General features: G+C 37.4%; 2 protein-coding genes across 4 annotated transcripts in view; one reads left to right on the top strand and one right to left on the bottom strand.

Annotated features, from left to right (window-relative positions):
• Positions 1-519: 519 nt before the first annotated feature.
• On the bottom strand, positions 520-10,548 carry Parp2 (poly(ADP-ribose) polymerase 2). Of its 2 annotated transcripts, none has more exons than XM_046461886.2 (16): positions 10,393-10,548; positions 9,146-9,295; positions 8,770-8,840; positions 8,122-8,172; positions 6,413-6,509; positions 5,905-5,980; positions 5,165-5,267; positions 4,143-4,305; positions 3,596-3,734; positions 2,610-2,673; positions 2,395-2,529; positions 2,011-2,138; positions 1,757-1,856; positions 1,285-1,383; positions 914-1,038; positions 520-798 (listed from the first exon to the last, which is right to left on the bottom strand). In XM_046461886.2, exons 1-16 carry the CDS (start codon positions 10,430-10,432, stop codon positions 639-641), a joined length of 1,701 nt encoding a protein of 566 aa, XP_046317842.1. In that variant the 5' UTR covers positions 10,433-10,548; the 3' UTR covers positions 520-638. The 2 variants fall into 2 exon arrangements, with proteins under 2 accessions (XP_046317842.1, XP_046317843.1); XM_046461887.1 differs by having other exon boundaries at positions 10,417-10,529.
• A 4,122-nt stretch (positions 10,549-14,670) lies between these two features.
• The window catches only part of Ccnb1ip1 (cyclin B1 interacting protein 1), a 30,406-nt gene continuing 27,854 nt past the window's right edge, over positions 14,671-17,222 (top strand). Inside the window, exon 1 of one of the 2 annotated variants that reach the window (XM_046461317.2) lies at positions 14,671-14,717. The gene's annotated coding sequence lies outside the window, so the exon portion shown is untranslated. Of the gene's footprint in view, positions 14,718-14,747; positions 14,823-17,222 lie in introns of those variants that run through there. The other variant, XM_046461318.2, reaches the window with a different exon arrangement.

The following is a 17,222-nucleotide window of genomic DNA, read 5'->3' as shown; positions in this document are numbered from 1 at the left end:
TTATTATTTAAGATGTCTGTTGCATGTGTTTAAAAATTGTCAGAAAGTTCTTGGTCTGACCTGATTGTCAGGACTTCTTTGATGGAACAGTTTATGTAAACTCATCCTAATTCTCTCTTTTCTCCCCAAGATGTATGGCTTAGTGACAGTCCTCCCAGGGCTTCTCAAATATCTGGACGTCTGATATGGATTATGATGTTAAATGATAGGAGGCCTGTTCTGCAGTTGCTGAACAGAAAAAGGTAATCAAGAAGAAATGGATGGGAAAAAGAACAATTCAACCTTTCAGACCTCTACTCTTCTTTCACTAATTCTAAACAAACTCCAGATTGCAGAAAAATTGAATTCAATAGAGAAAAGCATTTGCTCCCATTAGTGTCCTTCAGGGTAATAAGAACCTGAGTAATCTGCAACTAGCTGTGGGAGACACAGAGCAATGGGTATTTTCTACCCTGGAAATGAAGATATACTAATGTCAGGATAAGTGCTTAGAGGGGTCAAGTCCACAGAAGCCAGCAGTAGATTTATGCTCTTTTTATTTTATTACACAAAATATCAAAAAGTTCAAAAGTACAATGTCACTTATTTTCTTGTCTAAAGGTTATTTATATCTTCTCTGGTTTACCTAATATCAACATTCACCATAGCTGCAGGAAATTAAATTGAACCTTTAAAAGGTATCGCATACGAACCTGGTTGGGGTTATAGACAATAAACTCATTGTAATTGAGGGTATAACCCTCTGGATTCACAATTCCTGTATCGCTTGGTGGTCCTAAGGGCACTGTACTCCCATTCCTGCCAAATGGAAGAAAATGTCAACATCAGCCTTGGTTCAGAAATTGGAATGCAGAAAATAGAGTCTTATTTGTTTATAAGAAGTCTTCTAGCCCTCTTGGCTTTGAATACTTACAGGGTGACAAAGTGGGCAGGACTGGGAGCCATCTTGCCCAGTCCTTTTGTGCTGTGTTTGTCCTGAAGTAATCCCTCTGCCTCAGGATTGGCTTCTAGTAGCTCATTACACTGACCTAGAGCTACCTGCAAAGCAAAAGATCTCTGAATACCTACATTCTACTAAGAATTAGGTGGCTCTTAAGCCAACCAGATAACCCCATGTGTATTTTTTTCCTTTACTCTAGTAAAGGAATCTAATGCAATGAAAATTTCAGTTGGTTCTCCTCAAGTCATCCCAGGTAAATATCTTTGTTCTTGGGTCAAACTTGTCACTAGAAAAACACAGGAATTAATAACAAACTAGACATCACAGATTTGTTCCTGCCTTACCTCTGATAAAAGTAGCAGTCCTGTGTTCTTTAGGCGAGAGGCAAAGCAGTAATTGGCACTCTTGGAAGACATGTCAGCAAAGTAGATTCCTTTTCCAAACTGAAATATATAAACAAAACCAAGGTCAGCTGCTTATTAACTCATTACGTTAGAAGGATGGCTCATACCACTGACTGTTTTCCATTCTCTTAAACACAATACAGACCCTTCTCTATTACCCTTCACAATTCTGTTCCAGAGAGGATAGAAAGATTTGTAAATCTCTATTTTATGGAGAACAGGAAATCTATTTTTTGAAGTTTAAAGAAATAGGGATAAAGTAAGAGATAACAGGATTATCAGCGAGCTTTGGTTTAATTCTTGGGAAGGAGTACCACCTAAACCCAATCTAGAAAAACAAACAAAAAAGGACTACTGTATCCTAGTATGCTTTTCCCCTTATGTTTCATTCCAGAGTTTAATTTCTACTTACCATGTAACCTGTGATGGGAGCCTCAGGTGGGGCAATTCGAAGCCCATGGCTCAGAATTCCTACCCAGTTACTTAGCCTGGAACCATGCCATAGCAGCATCCTAAGAAAAAGCCATTATTATACTCTGGAGCTCTTCTGTAAACATAGGTCATAAATGTAAAAAAAAGCCAAGAGCTGCCTCTGCCACCCCTTGAAGTTCCTTAACTGTTACTTCAGAAAAGGAAATGTCTTCTGAAGCCCAAAGCTGGACTCACCTGTTATGAAGGTCCTCTCTGAAGGCTTCTCTTTCACCTTCCTTCTCTACTTCAAAAACATCCAGCAAGGTCATGGTATAGTCATTGTGTGTGGGAGCATGGGTAGACTGTAGGTATTGGGAAATCACCTGTGGAAAAGTGGAAAATATGGCTGCTGTGGACTCTTGAAGAGACAGGGCTGAACTGAAGAACTGGTGGCTTCTGGTATAACTTGGCAGAACTTTTTGCTCCTAAATGGTCTATAAGGCACTTAGAAAGAGCTCTAACTTCACAAATTCCTTGTAAAGAGAAATCCTGCCTTCTTTGACAGTTTGCTTTTTATCAGAAGTAGAGAATAATAGATGAGGGAAGGCTGGTCTTTGCAAATAAAACCATTTTTCTTACTTTGAACTCATAACTTTCATGGTCTAGAGGGTGCAAGGCACAGTGCAGGTTTCTGTAGTGTTGGTCCAATGGGTGTTCTGGGCTTTGCAGTTCTGTCTTCACCAGTTTAATGGCAATTTCAATGTCTCTCAAAGCCTAAGAAGAAGAGATATAGAATCAATGCGAGGAAACCTGGAATAAGAGATTTAATATTTCCCAATCCATATATACCTCACCTCTAGCAGCTGTATTTTGTCTGACAGTTCCTTCTCTGTCTGGATTAATGGAGGAGTGCGGAGTCTAAGGACAAAGAATCAATAATGAGCTATCTTATTTGTGGCTAAAAGGAACATGACTGAAAACAGCAGGCTAAAAATCAATCCTTTACAAAACAGATCTTAGGAACTGGGATTTCCCACTTGAAAGAGACCTATAAAGAGGTCCAGATATATAAAGGGATATTAAATATATACTCTGAGTAGAATAAAGTAAACTACATAGATTTTCACATTTGGGACTGCAGTTGAATTTCTTTTTTATGGGATCCTTTTAAAAATAAGCTCTAGTCCGGCACAATGATACAGGCTTATAACTCCAGTGACTCAGGATGCTGAGGCAACATCAGTTTCAGCAATTTAGTGAGATCCTTTCTCAAACTAAAAAAAAAAAAAAAAAAAAAAAACAAAAAAACACACACACACAAAAGATAAACATGTATTTTATGTATCTAGTATCATTTGAGTCACAGAAATGTTAGTGTAGTTATAGTCACCTTAAAGAAAAGGGGTGATATGTCTTGATAGTGTTTTACTTGGTTGGATAGCTAAACCCATTCTCTCTTGAGTTGGTAACTTCTGCTTGGTCAGAGATTATGGTTGTAGTCAGGCCAGGAGATTCCATCCCATATATATATTTTTTTACTTTTATTTTATTTATTTATTTTTTAATTTTTTATTTGTTTTAATTAGTTACACATGACAGTACAATGACCTTGATATATCATACATTTGAATCAGATGGGATATAATTTCTCATTATTCTGAGTGTACAGGTTGCAGAATCACAAAACTGATTAAATATGTGATCTATAAATCATTTTGACACTATTTAAGATGATAATTTCCTTAGGAATAAAAGATTAAAGGATTATAGCTACTGCTGATTTGATTCAGGGAGTATGGATAGGGAGAAGAACGAAGTAAATGAATAGCACAGTCCTTACCCAAAGTCATGTGGGATCCTGGTATAGAATTCATTGCATGCTTCCAGGAGAGCTCGTCCACACCCGCCAGCCCGAATACAATCCTCAATCTTTTTGAGAGACTGGTAACCTGCCTTGATTTGTGCTACTGTCAGCTTCCCTGTAGGCCCAATCACAGACAAGACTCTGAATTAGGTCTCATCCTGTAAACAATACTTACATCCGTGCCCAGCAAAGGTTCTCACCTTTCAACTTTGAAAATAGTTCCTCCCCTCACCTCACAACCTTTTATCTCAAATTTTGTTTTCTCCATTCAGTCCTATCAGCAAACTTTAAATCATCATAGTAATGAAATATTCCATTAAAGAAGCTAGGATGGGGCTGGGGTTGTAGCTCAGTGGTAGAGTGCTTGCCTCGCATGCGGGAGGCCCTGGGTTCAGTCCCGAGCACCATATAAAAAATAAACAAATAAAAATAAAGATATGTGTCCATCTACAACAAAAACAACAACAACAAAAGAAGCTAAGATGTATGAAGAGTGAATGTATGACAGAATGTGAAATCCTACCAAGCGGGGCTTTCTTTGTATCATACTTCATTTCAATCATCATCTCTTCCATGGTCTGGACATTACAGATCAACTTTACCAGCTCCTGTACTCGAAGATCTAGCTGTGACTTTGGCTTCAAGGGGGCTTTAATAGATTCCTCTTGTTTTGTTTCATCTTCATCCTACAGAAAAACAAACAAAGTCCACAAAATTTGAAAGGCTCTATTGTAAGACCCTGAAAGAGGTGTTCTACAGAGTGATCTTCAATCAGTCTCTGCTTTAACACAGGAACATTCCATTCTTAACCCAACTGGAATACCCACTGTAGTTAGTTACCTGCTAACTACCATAGCCTCCCACAGTTAATAAGGCCCTCTTGATGGTCATTAAGCATATAAAGATATTACTGTATCTTAAATCTTCTGATTTTTTTTTTCCCCCTGGGGATTGAACCCAAGGCCTCATGCCTGCTAGGCAAGCACTCTATCACTGAATATGTCCAATCCTTTTTTGAGATAGGATCGTGCTAACCTGCTCAGGCTGGTCTCAACTATCCCTACCTCCTGCCTCAGCATCCAGAGGAGCTGGTATTATACGTGTGTGTGCCACAAGGCCTGGCTTTCTAAAATTTCTGTTTTTCATATATGTGATAGTTTTCAGTTTTCTACTGCATCTCAGTTTGTGAATTTCTTTACAATGGTACAGAACTGAAAATGAAGACAATTTTAAATGTAGTTCTTTCAGTTTGGTTATATATTACTGCTTTCTTGGTCCATAACGTTAGAATTCTGGAAACAGGGCTTCAGATTTTTAAATAATTTTAGTAAATAATAGAGCAAATATTTTAAAAGGCACATTCTAGCCTCACTCTTTCTGCCCCTTTGAGATTATAGAGACAAGTGACAGTTACCCCTGAGGTGGGAAACAGCAATGATTCACGATATTCTGGCCTGATTGGTCTTGGACTTATATAAATCTTCCTATTAGACTTTACCCTGAGTAAGAGGAGACAGCTTTCCCCCAAAAGTAGTCAGCATTTACCTGAGTACTGGTGGAATAGTCCATCTGTAGCATATCATATTTTCCAGGCACCTTCTCAAACTTCTCACGATCCTCCCAATTATTTTTGGTTTTGTCAAGGAATCTGTAGAGTGCAAGGTGGTAAGAAGACCTTACAAATAAAAGTTTAGGAATGGATTTACAACTACTTCCTTAGGCAAAAGTCTCCAAAAATTTATTAACCCTCTCCCTCAGCTCCTTTACATCTCAGCTTTCCAAAAATATGAATCAAAGAGAAAAAAAACTCTGGAACAAAGGACTTAAATAAAACGAAACAAAATAAGTGGTGGTAGGGGTGAGGAGAGAATCCCTAGGCATCCCAAAGGTCCCCAAACACCACAGAAACCATGAGATTTAAAGCAAAAGATATCTATTCAATACCAATGAAACATATTCCCAGAGAATCCTAAAAGTTCTACTTTCATATCATAGGGAAAGTTCTCAAAATTCTCGCTTGATTTTCTCCACCCAAATGATGATCTCTACTTTCCCCAAATTTCTTTTGTTTATTGTCAATTTAATATATTAGATTCTTCTAGTTTTAGTTAATTTCAAGGCTCTACATTAATTTAGTCACTAAGAATGCAATTTAATCTTCTAATCACAGATTGTTAAAGTGGGAAAAAATTCACATTCAGGCCAAATCACATTCATTATAAAATTTTTTTTGAAGAAGATCAGTCTAAGAAGGGTATTTTTTGTACTCATTTTCTTCTACTCACTTTTTCTGAAAGATTTCCTTGGCCTTATGGAGGTTGCTTGAACAAGCCACCAAACTGTGCTGCCCAGTTTTCCCAACTGCAAAGTAAATGGCACATATAATAATATGTTTTGTTCTGTACTCCAAGAAGAGTTTCCTAACAATAACAAACCAGTTATCAGACTTCTCTGTTTATTATCTGGCAAATGAGCAGGAAAAGAAGAGAAAGATGAAAGCACTAGGGAACTGATTGTGTTGACACAAGTTACCTGCTAACTACCATAGCCTATGAGCAGTACTAGCTGTCTAATCACAGGAGAGCTTTCAGCCTCACAGAATGCTTATTCTATCCAATGGGAACTTCCTCATAAAGATGCCAGCCATTATCCAACTTCAAAAAGCCTAACTTGATTCCTAAGCCTCTTCCAAACTTCAGACCCTCTACTTTTCCAATTTAAACCCAGCTACTCACTATATGGCCTCTGGCTTTCTGAATGACAATGCATAAAATCTATAATAAAGGTCATTACCTCGGCCCCATCTCATCCAAACACTGAAGTTTCTCTGGGCATCATCTTCTAACAACTGAATATGATAGTACTTGTTGTTGTTGAACTGAAGATTGGTCTATGATGAGTGAGAGAATAGTGAACATAAAAAAAGAAAGTTTTTCAAATGTAAGTCACATTAACTAATGATTCTTGGTCACAGGTGCTAGTAATTTCCATAAAGAAAAGGACAGCATGGGGCAAAAAATTAGATTCCTGTAAGAATAAGGATATAAAGAAAGAATAAGGTTTATATATTAAACTTTGGATTTTCAGCAATTAAAGTGGGGGTCTGGAAGCTTCCTAAAACCCTCCACCTAACCTCAATATCTTACATTATTGACTGCTCCTGCTTCAGTTGACCTATGAACAGTACTGTGTTTTCCAAATCCTAATCCATTCCTTATAATTATTTCCCAAATGAAAACATTTTCTTTTCTTTTTTCCTTTTTTTGGTATTGGGGATTGAACTTAGGAAAACTTAACCACTGAGATATAACCCCAGTCCTTTCTACTTTTTATTTTGAGACAAGGTCTCACTAAGTTGCTCAGAGCCTCAATAAGTTGCTAAGACTTGTCTCAAACTTCCGATTCTCCTGCATCACCCTCCTAAGTCTCTGGGATTACAAATGTGCACCACTGTACCTAGCCCAAATGAAAACAATTTTGATGCTCCATAGGTGTACAATCACTATGCTTGTTTGTTTAGATTACTTCTTACTCTGATAGTTCTTAGAGCTTTGGTTTGTCAGGGGCAGAAATTTGACAGTGAACCTCAGAGTAGGACAATGTTGCAAGGGGACAAAGGATATCCACTGTCACATCTGTCTTATTCCTAACCTGATTTGCCTTGGAGACATTTAAAGAGAATATGAGTAGTATCTAAAAAGAGGTATTTGTAAGTTAACTCACTAAGAGTGAAGAGTGGTCTGTGATAAGGCACAGCAGCCAGTACTCGAAGACTGAACCCTGGTTATCAAGACACTGCCCTTTCCTATCTCTACCTCCTGCCTGCTGACATAAAATCTTGAGAGCAGAAAGGGATATTAAGATATTTTCTGTTTGTTCATAATACTTAAGATGGAAGAAACAGTAACAAAGGTATACTAGTCACCTGCTAAATATTTATGTTGAATCAATAAATTCAAACATGAAGTGATAACTAGGAAATATAGTAACCAAGCAAATATATCATCTATTCAAAACCACAAAAATGAGTAAATAGAAAAGTTTAATTAAAAATAAAAAATAATAAATTTAACTACAAACAAATTTACATCTTCAATATAGGCCAAAGTGTATATACCACAAGGAAAATCAAAAGGCAAATGACAAACTTGGAAAACATGAGCAATTTATATTACAAATAAAAAACTATTCTCCACATATGTACAAGTATTCCCTAAAGCCAGTTAAAAAACAAAATGAAACAAAAACCCAACCAACAACTCAGCAGATAACACACGAGAAAATATGAAGAGAGTTTATAGGTTCAATAAAAGATCTAAAGTTTGCAAAACAATCTCATAGAGGACTTCACTCTCTGGCAGAGTGTGTTAGGGCTGAGTACTCAGGAATCTAACCACAAGTAGCTAAAAGAAGGGACTTCAGAATTAAAGATCTGGGTATTGGGATGCTATCATTAATAATTATCAAGAAGAAATTCTCATAAATAGAATGGATGGTCTTACTTGATTTAGCATGACATCATAGACATCATTTCCTTCACAATACACATGAGCCTAGAGAGATGAAAAAAAAAATGACATTGGTATATTCTCAGCTCTGAGATCCAAAGTGAGGCTCTAAATTTTCTTATGCCTCAAGGTTCATTCCCCAGTATCATCACCATCTATCTTTCAGGGAAAGAAATGCAAATGCATTTTCTATACATTGCCTGTCATTTCTATAATGAAAACATGCTGTCTTTTTCTAATTACAGAAACACAAAAGATTACAACTCAAAAGAAACGGCTCCAAAAGCAGCCTTTCTTCTATATTTTTCAAATCCTTTTCTATTCAACATTCACCCATGCCATTCCAGGGAAGTGTCTCATTAGACCAAGACAGTTTGACTTTAATAATCACAGCATTTCCTGATTCCAAGAGAATAAAGTATAGAAGGGTGATGGTGAACCAAAAGGTAACCATGATAACATCTTAAATATTAATCCCAAACCTTACTATTCCTCTCATCCTTGGAGAAAATAAATCATTAGTGAAATTTTAGAGATAGTTTCTAAAAATGAATATTGGCAACATCCCAAACAGGAATCCTAATAACAAAAGAACATTGCTCTCAAGACAAATTATGGAATGACCGTTCCACAGTCTCTCACCTTTCCCACCTTGGCTGTACACTCTGGGTCCACAGGGGCTTTCCCCTTTAACAACAAGGCTTTCACGGTTTCTGAGGAAAGAGAAACATGTACTACCATTACTTATATGGGAATCAACAGTAGCTGTCATGATTAGAAATCAATTATAACTAATTTGCCATTTACAAATAATCCTGGTCTTCTGCCTAGGTCTCAATCCACCTCAAATACAAGAAAATGAAGAATCAACAAAGTAGATTAATAATGTGGTATGCTCAAAGGATAGAGAAATCAATTATACTGTCAAGGAAGGAAGAAATGAATTGAAAGAACAATATATTACCCTCGCCCCTCCCACAGACTATCTAGCTGGCACATGTCCTCCTTGGCCCACTACCTTGCCTGTCTTCTGTCCTGTTCTTAGCTTCTTCTCCAGCTGCATGATCCTTTTTCACTCCTTTTCTCTCACATGTTCGAGCTTTCTTGACAAGAGGAGAGTCTTCTGTTGTTGAGTTGCCATTGTTAACTTTCTTGGTTTCATTTGATGCTAAAAAAGTCAAGAGCAAGAACAATGAGAAAATAAGGAGGAATGAATACACAGTGAAGATCCTTTGTCCAAAAAAGTTAAAAAAAAATTAATATGATTTGGGCCAGCTGTAGTAGTGCCTGCCTATAATCCCACTGATTCCAGGCAGGAGGATCAAAAGTTTCAGGCCAGTCTCAACACTTAGTGAAATGCTCAACAATTTGTGACACTGTCTCAAAATAAAAAAATAAAGGCCTGGGACTGTGGCTCAGCGGTAGTGCACTCGCTTGGCATGTGTGGGGGGACTGGGTTCGATTCTCAGCACCATGTATAAATAAACAAAATAAAGATCTATCAACAACTAAGAAAAAAATTAAAAATAAAAAGGACTGGGAATGTAGCTCAGAGGTAAAGTGCTCCTGGGTTCAAACCCCAGTACCAAGAAAAAAATTTTTATAAGAGATGGTTTGGAAACTTACAAAGAAACAATAACAACTGCTACACCATCATTCTTAAAAAGGTCTTATCTTTGCTAAATTGCTATTGTAACCAAATAACATAAAATAAAGTGGAATCACAGGGCTCTTCTAAATTCATTGCTGGAGGCACGAGTGTCCAAGCTTGCTTTAATCTTATGCCCTAAAGCACTTCCCTGAAAATACCTACTCTTAAACCAGAAAACAGTATCTAATTTATAGAAAGGAGCATTACATGAAGAGCTATATCTCAACAATTCTTGGGAGTTTCACTCTGAAAACTGTGACACTTCTTACCATAATAAATATCGAATCAAGATTTAATTGAAGCACTTATTCTTACTTAGTGATTCATGAAATAATGCTGCACCTCACAATATTTTAATTGTATGGCTTTCGGTTTTAACAGTACTGGCACTACATTAGCTGTTAGGTCCGCAAGCTTTTGGACTTAAGAGCTGTAATATGAAAACAACAATTTAAAAAGGTTAGGACTAAAACTAGTTTTGGGAGTCAATTGCTGTTCATGGGGAAGAGGAATAGTGAAGAATCAGGGCAACACGTTCCCTTTCCAACTGCGGGGACTCAAGCATTCCACGCCCTAGGACAAAGCACCCGCGCCCCAGACAACGCGCCCCGAACCTTGCCGTCGGCGGCCGCTAGTACCCTGTTGCCGCGCCATGGAGGTTAGACACTGACGTCATCAGCCAGCTCCCAGGAATCGCAGGGTCTCTGTCATAGTTCCGCTCCACGCAGCGCGCCGGCGCGAAGACGACCAGGCGCGCGCGGGAAGACACTCTCTGCTATATTTGCATATCGCTGTGTGTTGTGGGTAGTTACCATGACCGAGAAATGGCTCTTCACATGGGAGCCTTATAAACTCTGCTTGTGATGAGTTCTTTTCATAGGGCGGAGGGAAGCTCATCAGTGGGGCTACGAACTGAGTGCGTTGCGTCACTCTACCCCATGTCCCTTGGGAAGGTCTGAGACTAGGGCCAAATAGCGGCCCTAACAGGGCCCTCCCTGAACCGCGGGGAGGTGAGTTCCCAGAGAACGGGGCTCCGCGCGAGGGCAGACTGGGCAGGAGATGCCGTGGACTCCGCCCTCGGGGTGGGGCCCGGCGGATGCCTCCTTAGCCGGAGCTTGGAACAGACTCACGGCCAGCGAAGTGAGTTCAATGGCTGAGGTGAGGTACCCCCCCTCAAGCGGGGACCTCATAACCCAATTCAGACTACTCTCCCCCGTCCTCTTTTAAAGAGGGGAAAAATGTATGTAACTTTTTGGTCACGGGTTCCCAAAAGGAATAAAAGGTCTGTCTGCATGGTTTTTTCCAGGCTTCATCTGAGTCAAACGCAGTGGGGAGCCAGGACGTTAGGCAATTCTGATTTGGACACTGAAATATAGAAACATAGTTTTATGCTAAAATGGCCCCCAGTAAGAAGACATGAGAACTTCATATATATATAAACATACACACATACATTCAGGAATGCTAGATAAAATTTTAGCAAGTCAAATTCAACAGTATAGGGGCTGGGGTTGTGGCTCAAGCGGTAACGTGCTTGCCTGGCATACGCAGGGCGCTGGGTTCAATCCTCAGTCCCACATAAAATAAAGATGTTGTGTCTGCCGAAAAATGAACAATAAATATTTTAAAAAATTCAACAGTATATTAAAATAATGTAACTCAAGTGCATTTTACTCCAGGACAAAAAGATGGTTCACAATGAGGCACTTCATTCTTTCAACAAATATTTATTGGACACCTTGGTGGATTCTTGGGATAAAAAAGCCTAGCCAAAAGAGACATAGTTCATGTCTTCATAGAACTTGTAGTTGATACCGATATTAATCAAGTAATTGCACAAGCAAATGTGAAAGTATAACTGCAACATGTACAGTACTAAGGGAAATACTAATGGGGAGCAGACTGGGGAACTCGTCATTAAGGAAACGACATGAGTTGAATTGTACGAAAAGAATCATTAAGGGAGGAGGGGAGAGACCTGTGGCTAGAGAAATGAGAACCACGGAAAAAAGTGCTTCTCATTTAGTATGACTCTGGAGTGAAACTGGAGAGGAAGTCAGTGCCCACAGCAAGCCAGGCTTTCCCTATCAAAGCCAGAAAGTTGATGCCTTGGTTTAGTGTGTGTGTGTGTGTGTGTGTGTGTGTGTGTGTGTGTATTAACAAATGGACTAAATGCTAATATTAAAAAATAAAACAAAACATGAAAACTCTTAAACAGAAAATGGACATATCTTTTAAACCTTGAGATCGGTAATGGCTTCTTAAGACATAAGTCATTGAATATAAGACAAAATATTGGTGAATTTGATTATTGATATTAAGAATTATTGATATTGTTGGACATGGTGGCAAGCTCCTATAAACTCAAGGATTTGGGAGCTTGAGGCAGGAGGATAACATAACCAGCCTCAGCAATTTATTGAGGCCCTAAGCAATTTAGCAAGACCCTGTCTCAAAAAAAAAAAAAAAAAGAAAAAAAAAAGTTGGGAAGGTAGCTCAGTGGTAAAGCATCCCTGGGCTCAATCCCAAATACTAAAAACAAACAAACAAATAAATAAAATCTAGACATTTGATTATATTAAGAATTTTTGGGGGCTGGGGTTGTGGCTCAGCAGTATAACGCTCACCTCTCATGTGCAAGGGCCCTGGGTTTGATCCTCAGCACCACATAAAAATAGATAAATAAAATAAATATAAATAAATAAATAAAGTTGTAGTTGTGTTCAACTACAACTAAAAAATAAATTAAAAAAAAAGAATTTTTGCTCATCAAAAGATGTAAATTTTGTTCTGGTTCAGTGGTGTACACCTATAATACTAGCTACTTAGGAGGTTGTGGCAGGAAGAGCCCAAATTTGCTGCCAGATTGGGCAATTTAGTAAGACTCTGCCTCAAAATAAAATTTGAAAAGGTCTTGTTGCTAAGCGGTGGGTGCTTGCTTAGCTTGGGCGAGGCCCTGGGCTAAATCCCCAATTGTGTGTGGTGTTGGGGAGAATTTAAAGTTCAGGAAGAAAAAAAATTCTAATTATTTGTATGTGGTCTTATTATGATTATTAAAAAAAACCCAGAAGAGACTACAGGGTAGTTTCAATATGAAAGCTTAATAGGAAACTTAATATGAAAGCTCAGCAAGGCTGATAAAAAACAACATGTAAAAATAAACTGTATATTTATAAAAGAACTTGAAGCAACTAGAAACAAAATTTCAAAAAAGCTACCATTTATGGAAACATCAAAGCATATCAAATACTTGAAAATAAATCTGAAAAAATTTAGTTACTGAATATATATACTGGATTGGGTTGGTTAACTTGGTTCCATAGCAGGTCAAAAGCACCTGACAATTATGATCCAAATAAAGTAGAGAACATATAAAAGGTGATAATTTAAAAATATGAAAAAATGTAATAAATATTGAGAATAGCTAGTAGAATTTTCTTTGTGTAGTAGACCCTGAGCTTCAACATTCATAATCTCATTTAATGTTCATAATGAAAATAGAATATATTTAGTCCTTAATATGATATGAGCTTTACATATATATTTTTTTACAATTATGCCTGTGGGGCAGGTTGCTCTCTCCGTTTTACAGCTGAGGAAATCAAACTGATATGGATAATTTCCTTAAACTCTGTAGCTTTGTTACCTTTTCTGTAAATAGTTGTAACAAAAGTGTTAATGTGGAGATTAAATAAAGTAACTAATATGAAGTGCTTATTACCATTTCCAGTTTAAAGTAAATATTTGATAAATGAAATAATTTTGACTCTTTGAATTACAATTAAACGAATAAATTATGAATCAACAAACTAGCATTTGATGCTGAATATTGGAATATTTGGGACTTTCAAACTGAAGTGGATTGAAATGGATAGTAATTTCTAGCTGGTTAGGATGAAATTATTAAAAAGGAAGAGTTACTATGAGTTAGAGTTGCATCTTTTCCTTTTATAATTCAACATAAAATATAATCTTCATACTTCTAATATACGCACATATTTATATATATTCTGTAGTATTTGTTAAGAATTATGATGAAAGTTGTGCCGGTGAGTCCTCTAATTATGGCTTAAGAGGCAGTCCTAATAGAAGAAGGACGTACAGTTTAACTGGAGGGGACTGTGAACAGTCAAAACAACCTCTTAATCAATTATGACCTTAGGGATTTATAACCCATACACTCATCGCATACACACATCACCCTCTGATTGTTTATAGTCTACTTGGGGAGATAAATCTAAGGAGAAATTATGTAATAACAATAATAATAGCTAATATTGTTCAGTCCCTTGCAGCAAGCATTGTACTGGGTACACTATATGAGTTATTTAACATATTCCTCAAAATGATCCTGGAAGGAAGATGCCATTCTCTTTTTATAGTTGGGGAAACCGAAGCTTAGATGTGTGCAAGTAAATGACCAAAGCTTGGAATCAAAATCAGCTAAGTTTAAAGGCTAAACAATTAGCCACCCATCTTTTGCACTGAGGCTGTTAGCTTAAAGGTAAACCTGCAAATAACTTTTAACTGGATTGATGAAGACTGTTTATACTGGGACCTGTTATCTTGTGTAAATTAACCATGATGAGATTGCAAAGGATAGGAAGTTATAAAGGTATTATAATTAGGATGTATTATAGTTAGAATACAATGGGCCCATCTAAATAAGAAGATGTATGAATAGCTCAAAACAGCCTGTTTTGCTTGTGCTAAGTACATTAATCCAGAAGGGCACAGGGTTTAAGAAGTTCAATTTAAAAACAGGTGCAGGAAGCATCAGTGGTCTATAGAGACAAGTGGGTGAAGGAGGGGTTGCATCTTGTCAGTACCTTTTAAGGTAAAGGAGGAGGGAATCCTCCTTGAACTCATTAGCCAATCAGGTTCGGAGGCCACTTCACAAGCCCACTTCCTGTCTCTCCCTCTCCGTTTTGGTGGGCTGGTGAGTATGCACTGAATTTTGCTCTCTAGTTGTTTTGGATTTCTCATTATTTGAGCCATATAACCAGGTGGCAGGCCTTTATTCCAAGCCAGCACTAGAGTGTGGGTGAGTTGCAAGGCGATTCATTTCGTCTATAGGGAGGTCGGGGGAAGGTAGTGAAAGGCTCTGCCTGGCTTGTTTCCACGTGGGCCTCTGCAGTACTGGGCTTTCCTGCCTTCCTCAAGACTGGTGACTCAGAAATAATAGATTCTATTTCATGTGCAGAGTGCATGTATTCTTTGAAAATGTCTACCTTCATTTTGCTTGCAGGGAAGATACCGTTATTATCCCAATGCTGTTTTGTTTTATAGTTCCCTGGGTGAGGGGAGATTTTTGAGAGGTGTTCAGCTCAGTACATTTTAATTCTCTGGTGACTATCTGTAGGGCCCATGCTCTTAACTGGGTCTATGGACATTTCTGTGGATAGTGACTTTACCCTGATCTGTGCTCAGAACATTACTGCTTTCTTGATGAGACCAGGCAGCAAACTCTTAAGGCAAATGATATTAGTGAGCCTAGTGAGCTCCTAGGACACATACTGTGCTGTGCTCCCAAAAGTTTAAGGTATGTTGAAAAAGGGACCCCAGTTTACTGCAAACCTATATTCAAATTCTCGTGCCACAGTTTACTGGTCCAGTGACCTTGGAAGAGCCATGGAGCCCTCTGGGCTCACCTTGGGAAGATCAAATAAAAATATGTGAAAGCCAGGACCTAGTTGGTGCACAATAAATATTAAGCATCTTCTAGAAGTAAACAATATATATTTGCAATAAATATTTTGAATATCTTTTTTCTTGTAAAAAGTTTTGTCTAGTGACCTTGAGTGTAACTTCACCATATTCCTATTTTTCTCTGATATATATATTAGTTTGGATATAATGTATGTGTTGGTTATTCTTATAGGTAGAAAATGAGAAAAAGACATTCTAAACTAGCTAATTGAATATAACAATAGGTGTTTATAGTCCTTCCATAAGCCTAATAATTCTCAAGCCTTGTTGTTAATTTTAGTTTTTGAATAGGTATAACAATAGGATCAAATATGTACCATGGAAAGTCTCTCATTTTTGTCCTAAGCCACTCATTTCCCTTCCTCAGTAACAGTATTAACAGTTACTTGTGTATTCTTCTTAAGATATATTATGTACATATAAGTAAATTTGTGTACTTACCTTTCCCTTCTCCTGTACATATACCATGTATCTTTTTCTACTTAATAACTGTATATGTATAAAGAGCATCCACATCCTTTATAATTGTCACATAATTATTCTCTTAACCTCATGTTCCCACCTTCCTCATCTGTCTGTTCCCTAAAACATACCATTTTTTTTTTTAGCCTTTATTGGTGGACATTTAAGCTTATGATCTTGATATTCCCACCAAATGAATTAGCTTGTATATATGTCGTTTGTCACTGTGACACTTTGGATTTTGCTGTATAGTTCTTCTTTAAAAGGACTCTAGATATTTAGCAGGCTTCCTGTTATGTATATTTAATTTGTATACATAGTGTTGATTAGAATCCAATCAACATCCTAAATATCTTGACTAGCAGTAAAGGATTTTCTGCCAGAGGCAAAATAATGTTTATGGTCTTTATATGAATATATCTGTCTACTTTGGCATGGTTAGGGGATGGTTTATCTTGTTCTGAGCACATATTTAATATTGGAAAGAAATGACAGGCATGACCTAGAAAAACCATGTGCTCCTTGTATTCACAAGGGCAGAAGGGGCATGCTTTTAGTGTTTGCTGAGAAAAATGTGTCCTGGATAGCTCCCTGAAATTATGGTGTTGATTAAGCTCATATTTTAGCATTAGGTTAGGAAGAGCTGAATGTTTTTTAGAATGTAAGCCTACAAAATAAGACCTTTGAATATTTCTCTAAAGCTGTTTATTTTAAATCTTAAAAAACTTACTGTATCTTGTGAGACATCTAGTTTTTTCAGCTAGGAGGTTTTGCTAGTTGGGAAAAAAAAGATTCTCCCTAATGGAAGCTTCTTTTTTGTTGTTAAGAAGGAACTTTACATAGAATACTTTGGGGTCTCGATTATTGAGTAGGGAAGGAGAGGAATAAGAAAGCAAGCTTGTGCCTTTTTTTTCATAGAAGACAGTATCTTGGAGTTAATAGTGTCCTATGAATGACCTTTCTGGCTTCAGAGTTATTTTGAAAAATGTGAAGTCTGTACACAGACTATCTGCATTTCTAGTCACTAGCTTGTTGTGCTTCAGTAAATTAATAGAAACAACATATTAAACACTTAATTCCATCCCAGCTTCTCTGTTAAGTATATTTATTACCTTACTTAATCTTTAAAGAAGTTCTAAGAGGTAGGTGGAATTTGTTTTCATTTTACAGAGGGAGCAGTTATAGTTGAGGTTTAGAGAACTTGCCCAAGGTCACAGCAAATACCTGTTAGAACCAAGATTCAAATCCATATCTATCTTCAAAATCTGTTATC

The sequence above is a fragment of the Marmota monax genome, unplaced genomic scaffold (assembly GCF_021218885.2).
Source record: "Marmota monax isolate L192 unplaced genomic scaffold, Marmota_monax_Labrador192_F-V1.1 WCK01_AAM20220418_F8-fsc00001, whole genome shotgun sequence".
NCBI classification, from domain to species: Eukaryota; Metazoa; Chordata; class Mammalia; order Rodentia; family Sciuridae; genus Marmota; species Marmota monax.
Note: the sequence above shows the minus strand (reverse complement) of the source record. Positions and strands in the feature narration are given on the sequence as shown.

Coding starts and splice junctions, on each gene's coding strand:
- Parp2 (XM_046461886.2), bottom strand. CDS start 10,432: ATGGCGCGGCAACAGGGTACTAGCGGCCGCCGACGGCAAG. Junction 9,296..10,392: donor TAGCGGCCGCCGACGGCAAG/GTTCGGGGCGCG, acceptor TGACTTTTTTAG/CATCAAATGAAACCAAGAAA. Junction 2,674..3,595: donor AGGATCCCACATGACTTTGG/GTAAGGACTGTG, acceptor CTTTGTCCTTAG/ACTCCGCACTCCTCCATTAA.